The following is a 24,286-nucleotide window of genomic DNA, read 5'->3' as shown; positions in this document are numbered from 1 at the left end:
ATGGTCCTGACCTCCTCGATGGAGTAGGGCAGGTTACGGGATTTGATGAAGTGAAAAAACCTGGTGACCCCCGGGTGGCAGAGGTCATTGTGGAGGGTCTTCAGTCTATCGACCTGCGCGTTGGCGCATGTACCACGTGATAGGGCATCTGGGGGCTCATTGAGTTTCCCGGGCCGGTACAAGATATCGTAATTGTAGGTGGAGAGTTCGATTCTCCACCTCAAGATCTTGTCGTTCTTGATTTTGCCCCTCTGCTTATTATTAAACATAAAAGCTACTGAACGCTGGTCAGTGAGCAGGGTAAATCGTTTTCCGGCCAGGTAATGCCTCCAATGTCGCACAGCTTCCACAATGGCCTGGGCCTCCTTTTCGACAGAGGAGTGTCGAATCTCGGGGCCCTGGAGGGTCCTTGAGAAAAAGGCCACGGGTCTCCCCGCCTGGTTAAGGGTTGCAGCTAGGGCAAAGTCGGATGCGTCGCTCTCCACTTGGAAAGGGATGGACTCACCCACTGCGTGCATCGTGGCCTTCGCAATATCTCCTTTTATGAGAGTGAAGGCTGCACAGGCCTCTGCTGTCAGGGGGAAGGAGGTGGACTTGATGAGGGGTCTGGCTTTGTCCGCATAATTGGGCACCCACTGAGCATAGTACGAGAAAAACCCTAGGCATCTCTTCAGTGCTTTTTGGCAGTGGGGGAGGGGGAGCTCCATAAGGGGGCGCATCCTGTCGGGGTCGGGGCCGATGACTCCGTTCTCCACTACACAGCCAAGAATGGCAAGGCGCTTGGTACGAAACATACATTTGTCCTTGTTGTATGTTAGGTTCAGCCGCTGGGCCGTACGGAGGAATTTCTCTAGATTAACATCATGGTCCTGCTGGTCGCGGCCGCAGATGGTGACGTTGTCTAGATAGGGGAAAGTGGCCTGGAGCGCGTTCTGGTCGACCATCCGGTCCATCTCCCGTTGGAAGACTGAAACCCCGTTGGCGACGCCGAAGGGAACTCTGAGGAAGTGGTAGAGACGACCGTCAGCTTCAAAAGCTGTGTACTGGCGGTCCTCAGCCCTGATGGGGAGCTGGTGGTATGCCGACTTCAGATCAATCGTCGAGAACACCCGGTATTGTGCTATCTGATTGACCATGTCAGATATGCGGGGGAGTGGGTATGCATCTAGCTGGGTGTAGCGATTGATCGTCTGGCTGTAGTCAATAACTAGGCGCTGTTTTTCGCCAGTCTTCACTACCACCACTTGTGCTCGCCATGGGCTGGTGCTACTTTCAATAATCCCTTCCTTCAGGAGTCTTGCTACCTCGGATTTAATGAAGCTCCTATCCCCGGCACTGTAAGGCCTGCTTTTGGTAGCGATGGGCTTACAGTCGCGGGTGAGGTTAGCGAACAAGGAGGGGGGGGGGGACTTTAAGGGTGGAGAGGCTGCAAATGGTGCGCGGCGGGCGATTTAAAAGCTGCTGGCTGCAGACTGTGAGTGGGGGGAGGGGTCCGTCGTACGCTAATGTGACACTCTTAAGCTTGCACTGAAAATCCAACCCCAGTAGAACGGCAGCGCAAAGATGGGGCAGGACCAGGAGTTTAAAATTTTTGTATTCTGTGCCCCTTACTGAAAGGGTCACTACACAGTAGCCACCGACGTCCGCTGACTGGGCTTTGGAAGCCAAAGAGATCCGATGTCGCGTCAGCAGGACCGGGAGAGAGTAACTGCGCACCGTGTCGGGGTGGATAAAGCTTTCCGTGCTCCCGCTGTCAAAAAGGCAGGTAGTGGCGCGGCCGTTTACCGTAATGTCCATCATGGACCTGGACAGTTGATGAGGGAGAGATTGGTCCAGCGTCACGGAGGCCAGCGTATGGTCGAGCGAGTCGATGTGGTCGTCAGATGAGGTGGTGGTCGAGTCCGGGTCCCCCGTGGTTGAAGTTGGAGACGTCCGAGATGGCAGACAAAATGGCAGCGCCCATGGTCCCGATCCCCACGCGGCTGGGGTAGCCCAAGATGGCGGACAAGATGGCTGCCCCCACGGTTCGCACGCGGCGCTGCTGGCGTTAGCGGTTTTACCTTTGCAGGCGCTGACATAGTGTCCTTTCTTCCCGCAGCCGGAGCAGGTAGCGTTTCTCGCCGGGCAGCGTGCTCTGGGGTGTTTTGCCTGGCCACAAAAATAACATTTCTGTGCCTTGGACATCGCAGCAGCAGTTGGAGGTGGCGGTCCCATGACCCAAGGTTGTGGCGTCCACGTTGCGGAGCGGTTAGGGGAGAAGGCGTCCATATTCCTGTGGGCCGCGTCGAGCGAGAGCGCGAGGGACACTGCCTTTCTCAGGTCCATTTCTCCCTTTTCCAACAGTCTCTGCCGGGAGTAGTCGGACCTTAGACCCGCAACGAAAGCATCTCGGATCAGTCCCTCCGTGTGTGCTGCAGCTGATGCTTCTTTGCAATCGCAGTCTCGGCCGAGTATCCGTAGTGCCCGGAGGAAGGCCTCCACCGATTCCCCGGGCTGCTGTCTGCAGGATCTTAAGAGGTGCCGGGCATAGACCGTATTTACCGGGCGTGCGTATTGCCCTTTTAGCAGACCGATAGCCGCCGCGTAGGTCGTCGCGTCCTGGATTATTGTATAAACTTGGTGGCTCACCTTTGAGGCCAGGATTTCCAACTTGTTTTCGTCCAGGGTCACAGTTGAGGCTTGCAGGTAGGCCTCGAAGCAACGCAGCCAATGCGCGAATTTGGTAGCCGAACCCGCTTCTTGGGGGTCTAGGTCCAGGCATGTTGGTCTGAGGGCTCGCAGCAGCTCCTGTTGCTCAGCGTTTGGTGCAGCAGCCTGCTGTTCAGCATTTGGTGCAGCAGCCTGCTGTTCAGCAAATGTCGACATTTTGTTTTTGCTAATAAAATTGATGCGCTATCAATTACTCATAAAAGACCGAGAGTTAAGAGAGTAACTAAAGGCTTTTATTAGCAAAGAACAGAGCATGCCTCTCGTGGTTGACTGGGTTCCAAGAAGGCAGGGGGCTGCAGGTCAATCACCTTTATACCTGGGCCTGTGTGGGTGGAGCCAGCCGAGACATGTTGAGGCATGCATAGGTACAACAGTGTGTAACAACAACAACAACAACAACAGTGGTTTACCACAAGCATTATCAAACAAAGTTTGACACCAAGCCACATAAGCAGGTATTAGGGCTTTTGACCAAAGAGGTAGGCCTAGAAATTCGGTAGGCTTAGCGCCGCATTTGAGGCACTAGAGGGCCTAGCGCCGGAGTTATGGCCAGTTGAAAAATTCCCTGGGGCCCTAAATCGGCGTTGCACCGGTAGCGCTGCGCCGGCACCGATGACGTAATCGGTGTGCGCAGCGTCCCGGTTGCCGTGGTAACCCGGCCCCAAGCCAAAATTCAGTTGCGCCCGCCTCGCCCGTGGCAGGCGCAACTAAGACTCTGGCAACAGAGTCTTCCCCCAGTGTGCGCCGGCGCATAAAGGTGGAGCGGCGGCCGGCCGCGTTCCCGGCGGCCGCCTGCCCGCACCTCCCTTCCCGGACTCCTGCATTCCCCCCCGCGGCCCTGATCAGTGTCTCATGCGAGCCCGGCACTTCCGAGGTGCCGGGCTCAGATGTCGGGTCAATCCGCCGGACAGTTGTCGGCTGCAGGCAGCTCCTCCTTAACAGGAGGAGGAGGCCTGCAGTTCCCCCGCCTGCCGCACCGCATCGGGTGCCGCAGCGGGGGATTAGCGCCGGGAAACCCAAGTTCACGCCCGTTTTGAGGCGCTAAAGGAGGGTTTTAGCGCCCGCCGCCGTCTGGGCCCGGCGCACCCGAATTTTCGTCGCGCGCTGCCGCATTACCGCTGGCGCAAACTTTCTGGCGCTACAGCCCTGGCAAGACCAGAACCCAATTTCTAGGCCGTAGACTTTAAGGAGTGTCTTAAAAAGGAGGAAAGAGAGAGAGAGAGGCGGAGAGGTTTAGGGAGGGAATTCCAGAGCTCAGGGTCGAAGCAGCTGAAGGCATGGCCATCGATGATGGGGCGAAGGAAGTGGGGGCTGCTCAAGAGGCCAGAATTAGAGGAGCGCAGAGATCTCGGAGGGTTATAGGGCTGGAGGAGATTACAGAGATAGGGAGGGGCGAGGCCTTGGAGGGATTTGAAAACAAGGATGAGAATTTTAAAATTGAGGCGTTGCTTAACCAGGAGCCAATGTAGGTCAGCGAGCACAGGGGTGATGGGCGAACGGGAGTTGGTGCGAGGACATGAGCAGCAGAGTTTTGGATGAGCTTCTTTACAGAGGGTAGCACGTGGGAGGTCAGCCAGGGGAACATTAGAATGAGTCAAGTCTCAAGGTAACAAAGGCAGGGATGAGGGTTTCAGCAGCAGATGAGCTGAGGCAAGGGCGGAGGTGGAAATAGGCCGTCTTAGTGATAACATGGATATGTGGTTGGAAGCTCATCTCGGGGTCAAATATGCCACCAAGGTTGCGAACAGTCTGGTCCAGCTTCAGACAGTTGCCAGGGAGAGGGATGGAGTCGGTGGCTAGGGAACGGACTTTGTGGCATGGACTGAAGACAATGTCTTCGGTCTTCCCAATATTTAGTTGGAGTAAATTTCTGCTCGTCCAGTACTGGATGTTGGACAAGTAGTCTGACGATTTGGAGAAAGTGGAGGGGTCAAGAGTGGTGGTGGTGAGGTAGAGCTGGGTGTCGGCATCGTACATGTGGAAACTGATGCTGTGTTTTCAGATGATGTCGCCGAGGGGCAGCATGTAGATGAGAAATAGGAGGGGCCAAGGATAGATCCTGGGGGGGGGGGGGGGGGGGACCAGAGGCAACGATGCAGGAGTGGGAAGAGAATCCATTGCAGGTGATTCTCTGGCTACGATTAGATAGATAAGAATGGAACCAGGCGAGTGCAGTCCCACCCAGCTGGACAATGGTGGAGAGGCGTTGGAGAAGGAGAATGGTGTGGTCAACCGTGTCAAGGGTTGCAGACAGGTCAAGAAGGAATAGTTCACCTTTGTCAGTCACATAGGATTGTGACATTGATAAGAGCCGTTAACCAACACAGATGCCACTTTCAGAGCCAAAACATGTGAAGCTGCAAAGAAGAAAAGAAGAGAAATGAGAGAGAGGGGAAGGAAAGGAAGGAGGGAGAGAGAGAGAGAGAGAGAGAGAGAGAGAGAGAGAGAGAGAGAGAGAGAGAGAGAGAGAGAGGAAGGAAGGGGAGCGAGAGCAAGAGAGAGAGGGGAAGGAAAGGAAGGGGAGAGAGGGGGAAGGAAAGGAAGGAGATTGAGGGGAAGGAAGGAGAGGGGGAAGGAAAGGGGGAGAGAGAGAGAGAGCGCGAGGGGAAGGAAGGAGAGGGGGGAAAGAAGGAGAATGAGGGGAAGGAAGGAGAAAGGGGAGAGAGAGGAGAAAGGAAAGCGAGAGAGAATGGACAGGAGAGAGAAAGGAAGAAAAGAAAGTGAGAAGAAAGGAATGAAAGAAAGAGAAAAGGAAAGGGAGGGAAAGAGAAAAAAAATCCAGCAACCAGACTTCAACAAAGTTTGAATCCAGTTGTACTAAATGTGGTTACATCTGTGTCTCATATATCGTACTAATCATCCATACAGGATGGTGTGGGAGAAGACATATTACCCGAGCACGCCTGACTATAACATAATATATCATTGTTGTTCCAAAAGGCAACTAACCGGTTCCCCAAAACTTACCTTCCCTTTAACAGAAATTCGGCTCCTTTGTGCCTGCCGTTAGTGTCTCCGGGGGCTCTAACGGGGCGCAAAGGGCTTATGGCCCGGGCGAGGGCCTCCCGAGAAATTTGGCGGAGTGCTACTGAGGCACTAGCTGATAGCGCCGTGCCACCGCCCGGTCCGCCGCCGGCAGACGTCACCGCCGTGCGCTACTACCCCTTACCGCCCTGCGGCTGAAATTCGTCTGCACCCCGCGATGGCTGCCATGGGCGGTGTCAGCACCAGTCTCGTGGGTCGCGAGCCATGACAACCTCCGCTCGCGGGATGCTAATTAAAGGGAGGTGCGGTCGCGACCCATGGAGCCATTTTTATTTTATTTGGCCGACCTCCAGGTTAGCCCTCTGTGGCAGCCCTTGGCATGGTCCGTGGCCGCCATTGCGCAGTCTGGCACCGCGTCTCGGTGCCGGGCTGCAGCCACAGGACCACGCCACCCTGGTGGGCTGGTGTGGGCCATCGGGGTCCCTGCAGAGCTCTCAGCGTCCCTCCCCTTTAACGGAAGGATGGGGGGTGCTGAAACGCATCAGCGCTACGCGGAACTACTGCGCTTTGCGCCCCCGACACCGCCCCGAGAGGAAGTGGAGCTCCCGAGATAGCGCTCAGCTTCCTCGCCGGGGCGGTAAGCCGAATTTAGTGGGCGCTAAATCTCCAGCGATAATTCAGTTACCGCCCCGTTGCCCACATAATCTTTTAGATGTCCTAATAAAATGATGAATACAAAAACATTTTTAAAATTTAAATCACCAGGAAAGGAATGTGAATAGTAAGAATGAGTTTACATTTCAAACGTAAGCCTCTTGAAATTTCAGTAACACTTTTCCAGAGTAATACATCACTCCTTAATATTTGTTTTAAATGTGTTTTTTCCCCCCAATATTACTTTTTTTTTTTTTTTTTGAACAGATTCCTAATTGCCAATGCAAACAAACAGGACGATTCACTGAAATCCTCCTGAAAGTACTTGTGTAAATCTGTTAAAAAGGAGTCAATTTACTCGATTGGGTCTTCAAAACTGTGCCACGATTTTTGTAGTAAAAAATATGGTTGTGTTTATAAGAAATGCTTAAAAAATTTAATTAAATTATTACAGTGTAATTTTGGAACCGATCCCAATGTTATTTGAAGTCAAAACAAAATTTGGTTAAATATCAGTGATGCATATTTAAGTGAATGAGGTGATAACTTTTCACAGACAAATTGGATGGTTCAGAGTCTGACCATATTGAAACAGGATGGAAATGGTCAGTCAGCTGCACTGAAATATTTGGAATCACTAACTTATCCCCCAGCCCACCTCACCCCCGATATGTGTTCCAGTAGAAAATAAAATTACAGTACTTGAATGCAGGAACTCACATTCCCATATTCCGGGCATCTCCTTCACTCAGGATTTCCTCAGGACCCACAAACTTCACTTTCAGTTCATCTTTGTGTTTCTCCCAGAACTTGTGCATATGTTTTTCATGGTAAACTTCCTAGAGCAGAACAGAGTTTAAGAAACAGGATTAATGATCCGGATTTTGCGGTCAGTGGCGAACGAATGGGACTCGCCGTTCATTACGCTTACAGTTGCCCGTAGACTTTAAGTGGACTTTTACTCGGCAACTTACGGTAATTAGAGAGCCATTTCAGCACGGCACCCTCTACAGGGGAGCTGGGACCTGTGTGAACTGGGCAAGCAACAGCGTGTCTCCTCAACCAATCAGGTTGAAGAATCCTCACTGAGCCGCGCAGAGTCTAAACCAGGAAGTGTAAGGTAGAATATGTAATTCAATGTAATATCATATACAAAAAGTGAAACAAAGAGAGGGAAAGAAAGATGGAATTAAGAGAGAGAGATAAAAAGAGACAGAAAGAAAAAGTAAAAAATTTTTTTTTTTTTTTTTTTTTTTTAAAACTCCAACAATAATTAAAATCTGAAAGAATGAGACTCCACACTTATAAAATTAAATGCTCAGTGCCAGAGAGGTTGTTTGGCAGTAATGAAGACTTATTACACATTAAAAATGCACTCTTACTTGAATGGACAAGCCCTAACTTTTTCTGGCATGTTCAGTGGGTATCTAGTGGGTAAGTACCACAACTCAGAAACATAGAAGATAGGAGCAGGAGTAGGCCATTCGGCCCCTTGAGCCTGCTCCGCCATTCAATGCGATCATGGCTGATCATCCAAGTTCAGTACCCGGTCCCTGCTTTCTCCCCATACCCCTTGATCCCTTTAGCCTTAACAAATATATCCAACTCCTTCTTGAATATATTTAATGTATTGGCCTCTACTGCCTTCTGTGGTAGAGAATTCCACAGGTTCACCACTCTCTGGGTGAAGAAATTCCTCCTCATTTCTGTCCTAAAAGGCCTACCCCTTATCCTTAGACTGTGACCCCTGGTTCTGGACTCCCCGACCATCGGGAACATCCTCCCTGCATCTAGTCTGTCTAGTCCTGCCAGAATTTTATAAGTTTCAATGAGATCCCCTCCACGTCCTTCAGGTATTTTAATGCTGAATCATTCAGCAAGGTATAGCGCAGCTTGTGGAGGAGCAGGGCAAATCAGACAGCAACTTCCCGATTTACGCGTTTTACTGCGCACGTGCGGACGTTGGAAGATGCTGTCCGATTTACTCCATACTAATGGGAGGCACCGATAGCCTCACTGTTATTCTTACCGCAAAGTGTTTAAATCAAATCCACTGTACACCAAAGTATGGACAAAAAAAACTATTCTTATCGGTGGAAAGCTAGCTTTCACTATTTATTTTTTTTTTAAAAAGGAACAGATGCAAAACTGCTGGCTTAAAGAGAACTGCAGGAGTACTTGAAGTTTATTACAATTTCCATTTAATCTACAATAGGGAGTTAAGGGCAACAGGGAAGTGCACATCCCATTAATGGAGAACTCACTTTATTGTGAATAAAGAAAGTAAGCTTCCCTCTTGGATAATCGATGGTCAGTAGTCTTTCCAAAAACTCTGGAAGAAAAGGTGTTGGCTTTTCAATGAATATGCCAACAGTCACACTGGGATACTCCTAAATGACAAATACATTGAATCAGATTAGTTATACAAAACCTTTTTTGCCAATCATAAGTTAAACTCAAGATGCTCGGACAAACACCAATCAAATTACTTTACAGGACATCACTCAAGGTATTTTGACCCCTAGCGAATTTTTAATCGAACAGGCATCGTTCTGTTTTGTACCCTGCAAAATGGAGTGAATTACTTAACAAAAATTGAAACGTTCGATTAATATTTCTACGAAACGTTGACAAAATAGACAACATTTTCCTTTTGCAGGTGCAACTGCCTCGGAAGTTTTATTTTAACCCTTACTCCGCGGGTCAGAAATATCACATGGTTACGTTCAACAAATACCGCTGCCTCAAGGTCTCAAAGTGTGCTACTATAGAGCAATGGTTCCTTCAAGTTAATCTAGACCAGTAATGCAGCACAGTTGTGAAAAACAGAAATATTTACATAATAATGTCACACACAATCTGAAGAAAATGAGCGAGATGCTAGTTCATAAAGGAGGAACAGCCTTGCGAGGTTGAAATAATTTGCTGGTAATTGATCATTAGTCAGACTGATCTACATTCACACCTGGGTCAAATGATTTGCACATTTATGCAGTCTCAAACCTCAAATATAAGTAAAATATTAATTAAGTACAATAAACATGTAAAACAACAATAACGCTTTAACCTGTTCAGGGTATCAACTAGGGATGGACAATTATTGTGGCCTTGCCAGCCATCACCTACATCACAAAAACAAATACTGTATATATAAAAATTTGCCAACAGTAATGCTGTGAAAATGCTTTAAGGTAAAATTGAGGAACCGACATGGCTAGCAATGCTGTCCTAAAATGGGGTACAGACAGGTCAGCAGATGCTCAATGTCCATAAGGACACATTCCCACTGTCTCTCCCTTTCAAACCAGTAGATCCTTGTTCCCTCCCCTCAACGCCATCAGATTCCAGCCTCCTAATGCTACCAGACACTCGTCACCACCTCAAATGCAACCAAAACTGAGGGCTCCCAATATTCCTACATCCCACAACCTCCTCCCCACTCCTCAACTTCCGGATTCCTCTTCAGTACTTCCAAAGGCCGGGACCTCTGGGTGGGAATGTAAGTTGTGAGGAGGATGCAAGGAGGCTTCAAGGGGATATAGACAGGCTAAGTGAGTGGGCAAGAACATGGCAATTGGAATGTAATGTGGAGAAATGTGAAGTTATCCACTATGGTAGGAAAAATAGAAAAGCAGAGTATTTTTTTTAAATGGTGAGAGATTGGGAAATGTTGGTGTTCAGAGGGACCTGGGTGTCCTTGTACACGAATCACAAAGATAACATGCAGGTGCAGCAAGCAATTAGGAAAGCAAATGGTTTGTTGGCCTTTATTACAAGAGGATTTGAGTATAAGAGTAAAGATGTCTTACTGCAATTATATATGGTCCTGGTGAGACCACACCTGGAGTATTGTGTACAGTTTTGGTCTCCTTACCTAAGGAAGGATATACTTGCTATAGAGGGAGTGCAACGAAGGTTCACCAGATTGGTTCCTGGGATGGGGGGATTGTCCTATGAGGAGAGATTGAGTAGACTAGGCCTATATTCTCTAGAGTTTAGAAGAATGAGAGGTGATCTCATTGAAACATACAACATTCTTACAGGGCTTGACAGGGTAGATGCAGGGAGGATGTTTCCCCTGGCTGGGGAGTCTAGAACCAGGGGTCACAGTCTCAGAAAAAGGGGTCAGCCATTTAGGACTGAGATGAGGAGAAATGTCTTCACTCAGAGGGTGGTGAATCTTTGGAATTCTCTACCCCAGAGGGCTGTGGAGGCTCAGTCATTGGGTATATTCAAGACAGAGATCGATAGATTTTTGAGAATATTAAGGAAATCAAGGGATATGCAGATAGTGTGGGAAAGTGGAGATGAGGTAGAAGATCAGCCATGATCTTATTGAATGGCAGAGCAGGCTCGAAGTGCCAAATGGCCTACTCCTGCTCCTATTTCTTATGTTCTCATATGGCAGACGATAACCTCGGCCCCTATTTTTTTTCTCTCACATGGCCGCTGTTGATGATTCTGCCATTGCCATTTACACATCATCGCGAGTCTTTTTTTTTTTTTTTTAACATGTCCTATTACCATCTCCTTTTGCCTTGCACCATCATCCCTTTTGTCATTTTATCTCTCCTGCCTTCCACCCCATCACAGAGCTTCCCTTTTGTTCTTTCCTCCCCTCCCCACTTTCCCTGCCCCTGCACTTGCTTAAAAATCTGTTACATCTCCAACTTTTTCCAGTTCTGACAAAGGGTCAGTGACCTGAAGCGTTAACTCTGTTTCTCTCTCTACATATGCTGCCTGGCCTGCTGTGCATTTCCAGCATGTTCTGTTTTTATTAAAAGACATGGCAAACTGCCTGCTGCATAACCAAGAGCTCTCAGAAAAAGAGTCATTAGTCAAGTTCAAAGGATCAGTGGAGCATTTTAAGCATAGACTGACGATATCCAGATGTTCACACTTGTCCAAGCTTCACCCTTCGTGCCCCCCACTAGTAACCAGCCCTTCATTTTGTGGCCAGCAAGGCAAGACAGCTTCAATCTTAACATTCGTTTGTTCAAATATTACCCCATGACCCTATATCTAAATAAGGACAAAAATAAAACTCTCATACAAGAATGTTTAAAGTTTGAAGCAGGATGAAGCTTGGCTTCCATCAGTCACATCCTTACATAGTTCTATGATTTCCATGGCTGGGAGTTCAGCTGCATTACATCAAAGCAGTTAGTGTGATCTACTGAATTTAACAGTGGATGGACAAGAACCAGTCATCCTCAAAGGGTTAAATGCGGCAGCTCTCCTGATGCTAGTACATCTCTTTCCACAATAAGAAAAATATATACAGACTTTACGTGGGTTTAAAAAAAAAGTGTTTTTACACTACAGTATCTGAGCTTTTGGCTAACCTCACTGTTCTGTGCAATTTATCTTACAAATAACAGAAGTTGAAAGCCCACAGACACCCACATTCTCTGTAAGGAAATGAACCTTCCCCACTTAAAACTGTTCAATCAAACTACTCTGTACAGATTTTAACATAATATTCCTGATTCCATTTACAATCCCTTTCAGCTGATTAACAGCCGACGTGAAAAGTCATGCTGGGAGGGGTCACTTCACGAATCAGCTTGTAAGAACGAGAATCCCCAACGCCCCAGTGCTGAAAAGGAGACATATTTTTCCCACTCATACATCTTTACAGTTCAACTGGTCAATTACGATACACATTCCTATGTTTCAGCTGCAATTCCTCATCCAGCTTCACAGCAACTGTCCTCATTCATACGCCAGTGTCCAATTCTCTACACATGTGGCCTTGAGTCTACTGTCTCCATCCCAGTGGAAATAATAACATCTAAACAAGAGTCACAATGTCCTTAAGGAGGTCTTGATTACGGTCACATTCAGCAAAGCTCCTGACAGACCTCAAAGGAAAACATATTACAGTATGATGCAGATGTTTATTCAGCCGCCAGCATGTTTTGAACCTGGTTACAGACCATTGGGGTGGACTTTCTGGTCTTGGTACTTCTGCTGCAGGATCACTGCACTGAAATAAGAATGCCCCCCACCCCCATGAAATCAGCCCTAATTCAATGTGAGCTGCGAGCTCTAGGCTTGGACTCGGCTTCATGTTGCAGGCTTGCCAAAGGAGAGACAGACTGGAATATATGCCTAAACTTAAAAAGCTGCAACTGCTAATTAAAGAGAGTGATCACTTGAAGGCACAATTTTGTGGGTGGCAAAAATGTGTGGGGGCAGGAAAAGGAGTCTGTAGCCAACTGATGGGAGTGGCACAGGACCCAAACCCTATTTGATGAATAGTGAGGTGCATGTGCTGCTTGGCATTCCAGGGCTGTCCTCTTCAAAGGGGAGCAGAGCAGCATGCCTTGCAATGGCCAGTGTTGTGTTCACTATCCGTGGGTCCTGGATACAGATAAAGAACTTTCTTCAACATAATGCCCTTCACGTCCTCAGGATGTGCCAATGCACTTCATAAATCAATGGTTACCTTTTGCAGTGCAGTCACTGCTGCTACGTAGGCGGGTGTAGCAGATGTCAGATCTAAAGGCTGCTGCCAAGGTATGGCTATACAACAGTGTTACGTACCAGTTGGCTAGCCAAAATCTGCTTGAAAATCTGCAACGCATTTATTGCTAATCCTTGCCAAGGCCTCAGGCAACCTTACAGCTCTATCCTTGCTTACCATGCATTACCCATACTCCAGCACAACACACATTCAAGTGGAGACTTACAAATAAAACCTTTGGCACACTAACATCTTAAAAGCACTCCACGCAACAAATATGTATAATACAACCTAGCTACTTGTTGAATGGCTAGTTACTGCTTAGGTCCTGGCTCAGTGGTAGCTCTTTTGCCTCTTAGTCAGAAGATTGTGGGTTTAAACCCCAATCTAGAGACAGCCACTTAATGGAGGTTGACACTCCAGTGGACTACTGAGGGAGTGCTGCACTGTCAGATAAGACGTTAAACCAATGTCCTGTCTGCCCCCTCAGGTGGATGTAAAAGATCCCAGGGCACTGTTGGAAGAAGAGCAGGGAGTACTCCCGATGTCCTGGCTAGCATTTATCTGCTGCGCTTGCGCTTGATGTAATCCAGCCAGATCTGGTGATAGAGGGTTAAATCAGTTACACGCTAGATATGTTCAAGTCTGCACCCCTTGGACTTGAGCGAGAAAGCAACGGATTTGCTGGGGACAAAGGTAACAATGGTGGACATGAGGAAGTGGTTAAGCAACCTGTCAGCTGTAATGGAATTACGGCGATTGGAGGGTCTTAAACTAAGCACTTGGGATTAGAAAGTACAGTCCGCAGTACAAATTCAGCCAGTCTCATTCAAACGATGTTTATACTAGCATAGAAAATTTTATTTAAATAATCTTTATTCAAATGGATTGGGCTAACCCTGAGGTATGCATCGTTTATATTATGGTCTAGCCAGTAACTCTTAGTCCAAAAAGGTACAATCTAATCACCAAAAGGTCAGCATGTTCTTTCAGCAGCCTAAAAGCAGTCAAGCACCTCCTAGTGGCAGCTGGCTCATGAGCAGTAAAAGTAGAGGTGTGGGTGCAGGTTGTTTCTCCAGCTTCTCTGCCAAGAAAATGGTATAGGGTGTGGAGAACAATTTAAATAATCGTGTTCACTTAACTCTCCCCACTCCAGTTGTCTGAGTTTCCTCAAAGGATGCCAAACAGCACCAACAATTCGTGACTTAAACATCATCAACTTTCTCCTCTCACGGGACAACTCTTACATAGAAACATAGAAGATAGGAGTGGCCTAGTTGTTGATTACATGTTATTTCTTAAAATTAAAAATACAATGAACACCTGCAATGTGCTTTTCCCATCCCCTGCCCACCACCAAAACAATTCAATTTAAAAGCTACCTAAAAAAAAAATCAAATCCACTGTAGCTGCTCATTTTATAGAAGCTAGTCAGGGTCAAGTTGGCACCTGGGATGAATTTTAACAATTTCAAGTTGATAATTGCATATTTAAGCAAACAAACAATTAAACAGAACATCCACACTATCGCACCACTTTATATAAATTGGGTTTTGATTGCAAACTAAAAACGTATCATTTGAACAGCCTCTAACATATGAAGCTGCTATTAGGTTTTGTACTTCTTTGCTGGACGGACCACAGACATCATGTTCTTAGCCATGTTTTATAAATGGCCTCATCTACATTACGACCCCACCACCTGTTTTTTTTTTCCCCACTGCCCTCATCTTCAGTAGGTATTTGCTGATATTTACACCAGTCCCTTGAGATCAACTAACTTCAAACTTCTAACAGATGGATTTGGCTGATTACTCAACAAACAGATTTAAAAGCAATTGCCTTAATCTGCAAAATGATACATTTATAAGCTGGACTCACTCCAAAGGAACAGTCTACCTTAAATTAAAAGTTGCTCTGATTTTTCTGTTTCACAAACATCTCTGTGCGTCTGCTATATGCAAGCTACAGTAACAGTTATGAGCCTCATTTAAAAAAATTATTTCCCACCCCTAGTCGCCCAGGTTTGATGCAATGGAGAAGCTTGCAAGGCCACTACAGAGGGCAGGTAAGAGACAAGCTTGTTAGCCTGGAGTCATATACAGGTCAGACCGGGTACGGTCAGCAAGTCTCCTTCCCTAAAGGACATTAGAAAGAAAGACTTGCATTTCTATAGCGCCTTTCATGACCACCGGACGTCTCAAAGTGCTTTACAGCCAATAAAGTACTTTTGGAGTGTAGTCACTGTTGTAATGTGGGAAACACGGCAGCCAATTTCCCACAAACAGCAATGTGATAATGACCAGATAGTCTGGGTTTATTTTTGTTATGTTGATTGAGGGATAAAGATTGGCCAGGATACAATTAATGAATCAGTTGGGTTTTTAAATGACAATCTGACAGCTTCGTGGTTACTTTATGAATGCAAGTCTTTATTTTCTGGTACCAGCTTTTTATTTCTAGATTTTTTTAAGAAACTGAATTCAAATTCTCAAACTGCCATGGTGGAATTTGAACTTGTATTCTTCGGATTATTAGTCCAGTAACATAACCATGACACAACCGTACCTAATCATCAGAGAGAACTGCACGTCATTTTTACAAGAGACATATACTATGTGCACAGAACATGAGTTATTTATAGGGTCAGGAGGCAGAGATGCTGGACCAGATCCCACATTACTAACTCAATTTATCTGGCTCTCATTTTGGTTTCTCTACTAGCTGTGCAAATGTATAGGAGTTAACACAGGGACCTGCCTAAATCACCTAGTGCCCAGATTGAGATTGACAGATATTCGATAGGCAAGAGCATGAAGGGTTAAGGAACTGAGGTGGCTCGATGAAGTTAAGATACAGATCTAATTGAATGAATGGCGGAACAAGCACAAGGGGCTGAATGGCCTCCTCCTGTTCCTAGCTGTGAGAAAATGGTCCGTCTTCCACCCAGTTTATAAGGTTCATTGTGGATGGTAAACCTTTAATTATGCCATCCGTCTTGTCCAATTCCCCTTGTGCATAACCCTTCGGAGCTGCGGTTAAATGTCACATTCAATACAATTCAAATAATCTGGCAAAATAATTGTGCAAAAAGACATTCCACACACTCTGCGCTTGTGCTCGTTGTGGTTGGAAATACTGGAGCACTCAAAAAAAAAAAAAAAAAATATTTTGATTTATGCTGCTTAATAGTAAATGTTTTGTTGGCATTTGTTTTGCTGTAAAATAAATATGGAATTCATTTTAGTCCAAGTTGGGAGTAATTTTGATTAATTTTGCCCAGTCATTCCATTATCTTTGTCTGACCTACTATGAATTTTTATATGAATAAAAAATCCTCACACAGGTATCGTCTTCTTGAAGTTATTTTGCCACATTTTTTCTCAAATTTAACATTTTTTAAATCACATATTGCTATACTTTGTTTCTTGTGCGCTGAACTAAGAAATGTGTGAAACCAATCCGAAACAAGCACTCACATCCAGTGTCGACAAATCCAACAAATCTTTCTCACAGACTGTACAGCCAGTTTCCGAAGTCCAGGCATCAGGAATATAGTTACCCATATAGTTCAGCAGGTGCTAAGTAAGACACACAAATAAATTCAAATACAAACATCAATATACTAAAACAGAACAGGCATTCAGTATGTAAAAATAAACTTTGGGTTATTTGTTAAATGCCAGTCTGTTTACTTTATGAGAACTTTGGTACCTTTTGAATCTGTGTTTTATACACAAACACTGACTTTATTTAGTATTTATATCCAAGCAAAACCTATTAAGCCCTATTAAGACTATTTAGTTGGCCCCTCGGACAAAGCCAAACTTGTGTTTATATGTGGCAGTATTTATCTTCAGTACTGGCTGTACTACCGTTTTTGTACCCATCTACTACCCATCCTCTGTCGTCGAATTACAGTATGCAGACGACGCTTGCGTCTGCGCTCACTCGGAGGTCGAACTCCAAACCATCGTCGACACCTTCACCGAAGCGTACGAGAGCATGGGCCTTACACTAAACATCCGTAAGACAAAGGTCCTCTACCAACCTGCCCCCGCCACACAGTGCTGCCCCCCGATTATCAAAATCCACAGCAAGGCCTTGGACAACGTGGACCACTTTCCATACCTCGGGAGCCTACTGTCAACAAGGGCAGACGTCGACGACGAAGTCCAACACCGCCTTCAGTGTGCCAGTGCAGTCTTCGGTCGCCTGAGGAAGAGTGTTTGAAGACCAGGACCTCAAACCCGGCACTAAGCTCATGGTCTAGAGCAGCAGTGATACCCGCCCTGCTGTATGCCTCAGAGACATGGACCATGTACAGCAGGCACCTCAAAGCACTGGAGAGGTACCACCAATGCTGCCTCCGCAAGATCCTGCAAATCCACTGGCAGGATAGGCGCATCAACATCAGTGTTCTTGCTCAGGCCAACATCCCCAGCATCGAAGCTTTGACCACGTTCAATCAGCTCCGATGGACGGGTCACACTGTCCGCATGCCCGATATGAGGCTCCTAAAACATGGGCTCCACTCGGAGCTCCAGCACGGCAAGAGAGCCCCATGTGGGCAGAGGAAATGCTTCAAGGACACCCTCAAAGCCTCCTTGAAAAAGTGTAACATCCCCACCGACACCTGGGAATCCCTGGCCCAAGACCGCACAAAGTGGAGGAGAAGCATCCGGGAAGGCGCCAAACACCTCGAGTCTCTTCGCCGGGAGCAAGCGGAAGCCAAGCGCAGACAGCGCAAGGAGCGCACGTCAACTCAAGCACCCCTCCCACCCGCCCCTTCAACCACCGTCTGCCCCTCCTGTGACAGAGACTGTAGGTCCCGCATTGGACTCATCAGTCACCTGCGAACTCATTTTTAATGTGGAAGCAAGTCATCCTCGGTTCCGAGGGACTGCCTAAGAAGAAGATTTATCTTCAGTACTAGCTGTACTACCGTTTTTGGCAACATCTCTGAATTTGGTCTCAGTGAAGGAGAGAATGAATAAGCTGGATTTCCAGTTGCTGACTGCTACCCAGCGACTTCTGCCCATTTGTGGACGTCAGGTAAGGAGAAGATCAGCTCGGCTCTTACACTGGCCCCTCTTCTCCACCGTTGAATAGCCTGCCCACACTTATTGTCTGGGCTCACACCTGGAGAATGGACACTGGTGAGCAGTACTAGAGGCTGCTACCACTTGTGGAACTAAAAGTCAGCATATCTTCAAGACAGAAAAAGGGAAAACTAAAAAACAAAATTCAAAAAAAACCCTAGGTTATATGGATATTGACATTATTTACACAATGTTCGGGTTTATATAACCAGTAATGAGACCACTGTCTGGAATTTCCGGGGGGTGGGGGGAGGATTAAGGTTCTAACCCCCAGATAAACAGCATAAATGGCTAAAAATTACCATTTACATTATTTCTCTGGCAGCTCTGCTGAGATTACAACAGAGAGAACCCTGTGAAAATTCAGGGCCCAGGTGAATAAGCACGCAAGGGTTTTTAAAAATGAAAACAAACAGCCGTAAACATCGATACTGCAAATTACAAAAATCAGCACAAACACCACCAGCTCTGCAGCAGTCCCTGGATTACAGCACTCCACCTCCAGTCAGTCAAACAGGACACAAATTATTCTGGCAGACTGATAAAAGAAACAGGTTATAATGAAACGGTGAGATGCAGGTTCGCATCTGCTTTTCTCTCCAATGTCAGGCATGCAATACTGCTTTGCTCCCTGTGATATGGAAAAGGGAACAAACAAAACACACAAGTGGATGATGAGTTCATCTCATTATTCTCCCACACCTCCTAGGGGTCTGGATGCCACTGGCAGAACTTTGGCAACAGATTGGCCATCCTTTCCTGGAGAGGAGCTCGTGAAAAGAAAGTGCGGGAAGAAATGAAGTACACAGATCAATCACTCCAATCTGGATATTTAACAGTGTAACTCTCCTACTTTGGTCTGTCTATTGCCGTGGATTAGTACAGGCAACGTGTCGAATATTATATTCCTGGTTCTGACCCTTGCCGGTTCGAACTGCAACTCTACTTCATCTGTAAAGAAAGGAGATTTTAAAAAGTTGTATGACAAAAACTCTGGCTTTACTGCAAGTCATGTACATGTTCAATATATAACCACAAAGGTTACAGTAGTATGATGGTTAAATGACCATGAAAGCCGCCGGAACATAGAAACAGGAGGAGGCCATTCAGGCCCTCGATCCTGTTCTTCTTTGGATTATCGTAGAATTATACAGCACAGAAGGAAGCTATTCGGCCCATCGTGCTTGTGCCAGCTCTCGGAAAGAGCTATCAATTAGTCCCACACCCCTGCTCGTTCCCCATAGCCCTTCAAATTTTTCCTGTATAAGTAGAGATCCAATTCCCTTTTGGAAGTCACTGTTGAATCTGCTTCGACCGCCCTTTCAGGCAGTGCTTCCCAGATCATCATAACTCACTCAGGCTTTTGGATTACTAGTTCAGTAACATAACCACTACCCTACATAGCCCTCAAGTATTGTCATAAAAACCCAACTGGTTTTACCAATGGACTTAAAGTGCTCGACAATACTGACACTTTAAAAACCCCGGTGATGCCAGCATTCATAGAATTTGCAATGAGTCAAGAATTATTTCATATTTATTATCCAGCAACCCATGGCTCTTGAGAATCCTATTTCCTGGAGACAGCAAGAGAACACTTTGATGTGTGTAAACAGTAAGATACGTGTTTTTTTTATTAACCTCTTCACAAGTCAGTGAGGCTCTTTGTCTAGCTTGTATTAAATTGCACAATTGTGTGTTTTATCTTACTGGTTATGTAGTGAACATGAAGAATTCTGCAAATCGTATTACTGACATAAAAAGTACTACATTTCAACAAGGTTAAATCATACTTCAAATAGAGAGGCATCCATTTTAAATGAACAATTAGATCATCACATTCATGTGTTAAAGGTGCTATATAAATGTAAGTTGTTGTCAAGTGTTTCTATTGGACAATTTCCATTTTATATAACTTGTGACAGAATAGTTTCTAAAACATACACATTTCAAAATGTTCATATTTAAACTATTCAGTTAACAAGAATGATTTAACGAAGTTCGGATAGACAATGGGTTTAGGGTTTTCTGTTTTTTTTAGCAATGTTATTCTTCTGTTCCACCCCTGTCCCTCCCTCATATGCCACATGTAACTAAGGGGTCAGGCCAGAAACCTATTTACAGGTCTGCTCAATTTAACACGGAACTAAATAAATGACAAGGTAAAATAAATGCCATCACCCAACAACCAACCCTTGGAGGTGATGCAGCATGGCTTTCTCTCCCTGTATATACAGGTAGACTATCCTTTATCCGAACTTCCGAAAACCTCTAAAAACCGAAAGTTTTTTCGTTCAGCATAAGTCGTGCGCACGACGCCGACCCCCCCGCCGACGCCGACCCCCGCCAACCCCGACCCCCGCCGACCCCCCGCCCCGACCCCCGCCGACCCCGACCCCGACCCCCCGCCGACCCCCACGCCCGACAAATTTCCCAGTCTTATAAAATACCTTCTGAAATCCGAAATTTTCCGAAAACCGAAACACGGCTGGTCCCGAGGTTTTCGGATAAAGGATAGTCTACCTGTACTCTCCAACTGACAGCAGAGTAAGAGTGAAGTTATAACTCTTTTAGCATGAGGTGCCATTAAGTAGAAATTGAGCCCAGAAATAATTCTGGGACCAATTTGCTCAGAAGTCTCTTAGATTAAAAAGAGCCAAATAATGAAGCCATCTACAAGTTAAAAAGATCCTTACAGCGCCAATTAAAAAGGAAATGTACGCATGGTCAAACACTGCCTACTTTTAAAGCAAACAGCAAGCTACATGTTATTTTACTAACTTCTCCTGATCACCGAGAACATAAAATGTGCTACTGAGGTTTATGTGGTAAATATAAAACTGGCAGAGAAACTTAATAAGAATTGACTTGTCAATCAATACGAGCAGCTCATAAACATGCAGCATTGATACTGTAAGCAGAAGATTGAAGCTTACCTACAGCCCCATTCAAGTTTTGGAAAATTCTGCTTTTGTGATCCAAAGTTATGTTGAGAGAAAGCTAGAAGAATATAGAGAAGGAAATTAATCCCAAAAGAACTTCATGCACCATCATGCAGACCTGGATGATGTTCAGGCTTGGGCTGATAAGTGGCAGGTAACATTCGCGCCACACAAGTGCCAGGCAATGACTATCTCCAACAAGCGAGCGTCTAACCACTGCCCCTTGACATTCAACGGCATTACCCACTGAATCTCCCAACATCAACATCCTGGGGGTCACCATTGACCAGAAACTTAACTGGACCAGCCACATAAATGCTGTGGCAACAAGAGCTGGTCAGAGGCTGAGTATTCTGCGGCGAGTGTCTCACCTCCTCACTCCTCAAAGCCTTTCCACCATCTACAAGGCACAAGTAAGGAGTGTGATGGAATACTCTCCACTTGCCTGGATGAGTGCAGCTCCAACAACACTCAAGAAGCTCGACACCATCCAGGACAAAGCAGCCCGTTTGATTGGCACCCCATCCACCACCTTAAACATTCACTCCCTCCACCACCGGCGTACCGTGGCTGCAGTGTGTACCATCTACAAGATGCACTGCAGCAACTCACCAAGGCTTCTTCGGCAGCACCTCCCAAACCCACGATCTCTTCCACCTAGAAGGACAAGGACAGCAGGTGCATGGGAACACCACCACCTCCAAGTTCCCCTCCAAGTCACACACCATCCTGACTTAGAAGTATATCGTTGATCCTTCATCGTCGCTGGGTCAAAATCCTGGAACTCCCTCCCTAATAGCACTGTGGGAGTACCTTCACCACACGGACTGCAGCGGTTCAAGAAGGCGGCTCACCACCACCTTCTCAAGAGCAACTAGGGATGGGCAATAAATGCTGGCCTTGCCACAATGCCCACATTCCATAAACAAATTTTAAAAAATAACAATCCTGACACGTTATTAAAAGTGCTTTTCAGTGTGTGTAAAAGCACTCGAGGAGCAGCCAACCATTATAGAACCATCATTAACACTAAGCAATTAGGTCTTTTGTAACCTTAAGATCTGATCATCTTCTCCTTATAATTTACTCACTCGCTTTAAAGGATCCACATAAACTTTGGTATAGAATAGTTGATCATCATCGTTATCTTGCAAATGCCATTTCTCTACAATGCGATATATGGAAGAAGCATAGCCAATAATACCTGAAAAAAAGTACAAGGATTGTAGTACAAAGTCGCCCACAAAAATATAAGTCATAAAATCAAAAGATTTCCCAACAGTAAAAATAAACATGCGTTTATAGCTTTGTTTGAATAGGTGAGAATCCACTTGGTGAAAAATAAGAGAATACCGTTTTATTCTAATAATAAATGACCCACTATCAAAATTGTGTGTACTGAAGCTGCACATTTAAAACCTTTGGGGGAAAAATTCAGTTGGTTTGCGCCTCCCGATAGTGCCTTAAGAGGGCGCTAATGGGGCGCAAAGCAACTAGTGCCCGGGCGCCGCGATGTTTGTGCCACTCGCGAAATTAACTATAGACATTTTGCGGCGGCGCTAAACACTACCGCCACGATCTCCTGCGCTGGCAGATCGTGACGTCAGTTGAGTGCGCAACGCCCCGTTAGTGCCCCGGACCGGATATTGAGTGGCGCCCCCGCCTTACCGCCTGCCGCTAGCAACGACAGGTTGAGGGGAGCATTATGCCATCAGAAAGGGACTAGGGGAGCGCTATTTAAATAGCGCTCCCCTAGTCCCTTTCTTTAGTCCAATTTAACTACCCCCACATTCCTAACCCACCCATTTTTTTAGGTTAAAATTCCCCCCTCTTTTTAAATAGACTCTGTAGACTGGTGTAGTGCACTGTTTAAACAGACTCTGTTTGCTGAGTAAACTGACTTTGCTTGCTGTAAAATACACTGTCTGTTGGGAGTCCTGTCGTAATCCCTCCCTGCCTCCAACTCATTGGCTGACACAGTGGTGTCAATAGACATTCTGCAATTTTGTTAGTAGGTTGTAAGCTCCCTGATGGTTTCGCGGGTAAATGCAATACGTAGTGTAGTTACTCAGCTATGCAGACCACAAGTTGCCAGCTTCAGTTCTTAGTGTGTGCTATGTCAGCTGATCTCAGGCAGGATAATATATGGGACACTACAATTGGATTTGGGAACCAGCTGTTCTCAGATAGTGGCAGGCTCGCCTTTGCGTCAGAAAGCCATCGATTTGAACCTTACTTCAAGAACTCAGCATATTAACTACGCACACACTCTTTACCACAATCAGTCAGATTGGCAATCTGGGGGCTGGAGTGTTTCAAACATCATACAGATGATGTGATAAGCTAACATGTGGAACAAGCAAACACGACACACACTCCCATTGTACGGATGAACAACGTACACAGTGGCTGCAGAGCTTTGGACATGAAATATAGACAGCTAATCTGGCACACTGTAACAATTAGCTTTACTGCTGCAGACATAGCATGCCGTCAGCTGTCTGCCACATTCACAGTGGCAAATTGTAAATTTCCCTGTCCGAGTGGGAAGTCAAGGCTACTGGTTTTCCTGCTCTTCAAATGCCTAGTTGTTTATATTTATGATGGACACATTTTGATCAAGATGTCAAGAGTGTTAGATTAATAAATGCCAGCATTTTGTCACTTTGTACTAGCTGAAATGAAAAGCACTGCACCACTGATAATCAAAACAATCGGGCAACTGGTAGTTGTTAAATATAATGAGGCTGTATCACACTGTGACTGGAGATGCCTTGGGCTATGAGATTTAAACAATTACTTTTTTTAAATTGCTGACATCACCATTTAATCTGGAATGCCTGCAACCACTTTTCTTTGGAAGTTTTGTGCAGAGTGGAGAGTGAGAATTCACACTAAAGGCAGACTTCTTCGGAATCGTGCCAAAATTCTGAGATACGGTACAGACATGCGGTTCTGTAAAATCATTCTAAAGGAAGGTGGAGGATTCGCAGGACACTATGTGGTCAGCTGTAACTCCGGTAATGCAGCGAGCACTGCTGATCATCTCCTGGGTTTTCTTTGGCTTTATTTAGAATTAAAAGTCTGTTTCTCAGGCCTCCATCCTGTTTTGCTGGATAGTCCAGATACCAACTGTATAGGTACAAAAATCACATTTACGCTCGGTGTTCTCTGCTTAGGATTCTGCTCTTCCCAGTAGCCACAGAGTTCTCACTCTGGTGTGAAATCATCGCAAGTGCACACCGCAGTCTGCAGTACAAAGTGTACAGTAAATATGGCTACCGTTCTAATGGTAACTTGGAACAGAGATGCAAACATTCATACGACAAACATTGTAGGAGACGAGACAGTATCAGACCGATCCCATATTCCTTGGAATAATGAGTGTCATAATTTACAAAGCACAATTAAATTGTGCAGATGGG

The 24,286-nt window shown here is 45.9% G+C and overlaps 1 protein-coding gene across 4 annotated transcripts in view; it reads right to left on the bottom strand.

Moving 5' to 3' along the window:
• Nucleotides 1-24,286, bottom strand: part of plod2 (procollagen-lysine, 2-oxoglutarate 5-dioxygenase 2) — a 159,423-nt gene that overhangs the window by 37,822 nt on the left and 97,315 nt on the right. For 3 of the 4 annotated variants that reach the window (XM_085989858.1, XM_085989859.1, XM_085989860.1), the window contains exons 5-10: nt 21,953-22,065; nt 20,856-20,919; nt 18,773-18,870; nt 16,297-16,398; nt 8,613-8,738; nt 7,069-7,187 (exon numbers count right to left, since the gene is read on the bottom strand). In XM_085989858.1, coding sequence (XP_085845984.1) covers nt 7,069-7,187; nt 8,613-8,738; nt 16,297-16,398; nt 18,773-18,870; nt 20,856-20,919; nt 21,953-22,065 — 622 coding nt within the window. The remainder of the gene's footprint in view (nt 1-7,068; nt 7,188-8,612; nt 8,739-16,296; nt 16,399-18,772; nt 18,871-20,855; nt 20,920-21,952; nt 22,066-24,286) is intronic. The other variant, XM_085989861.1, reaches the window with a different exon arrangement.

This window comes from Somniosus microcephalus, chromosome 6 (genome assembly GCF_052327205.1).
Source record: "Somniosus microcephalus isolate GS21.2 chromosome 6, FLI_Smic_1.0, whole genome shotgun sequence".
Taxonomy (NCBI): domain Eukaryota; kingdom Metazoa; phylum Chordata; class Chondrichthyes; order Squaliformes; family Somniosidae; genus Somniosus; species Somniosus microcephalus.
This window is presented reverse-complemented; position numbering and strand designations above follow the sequence as displayed.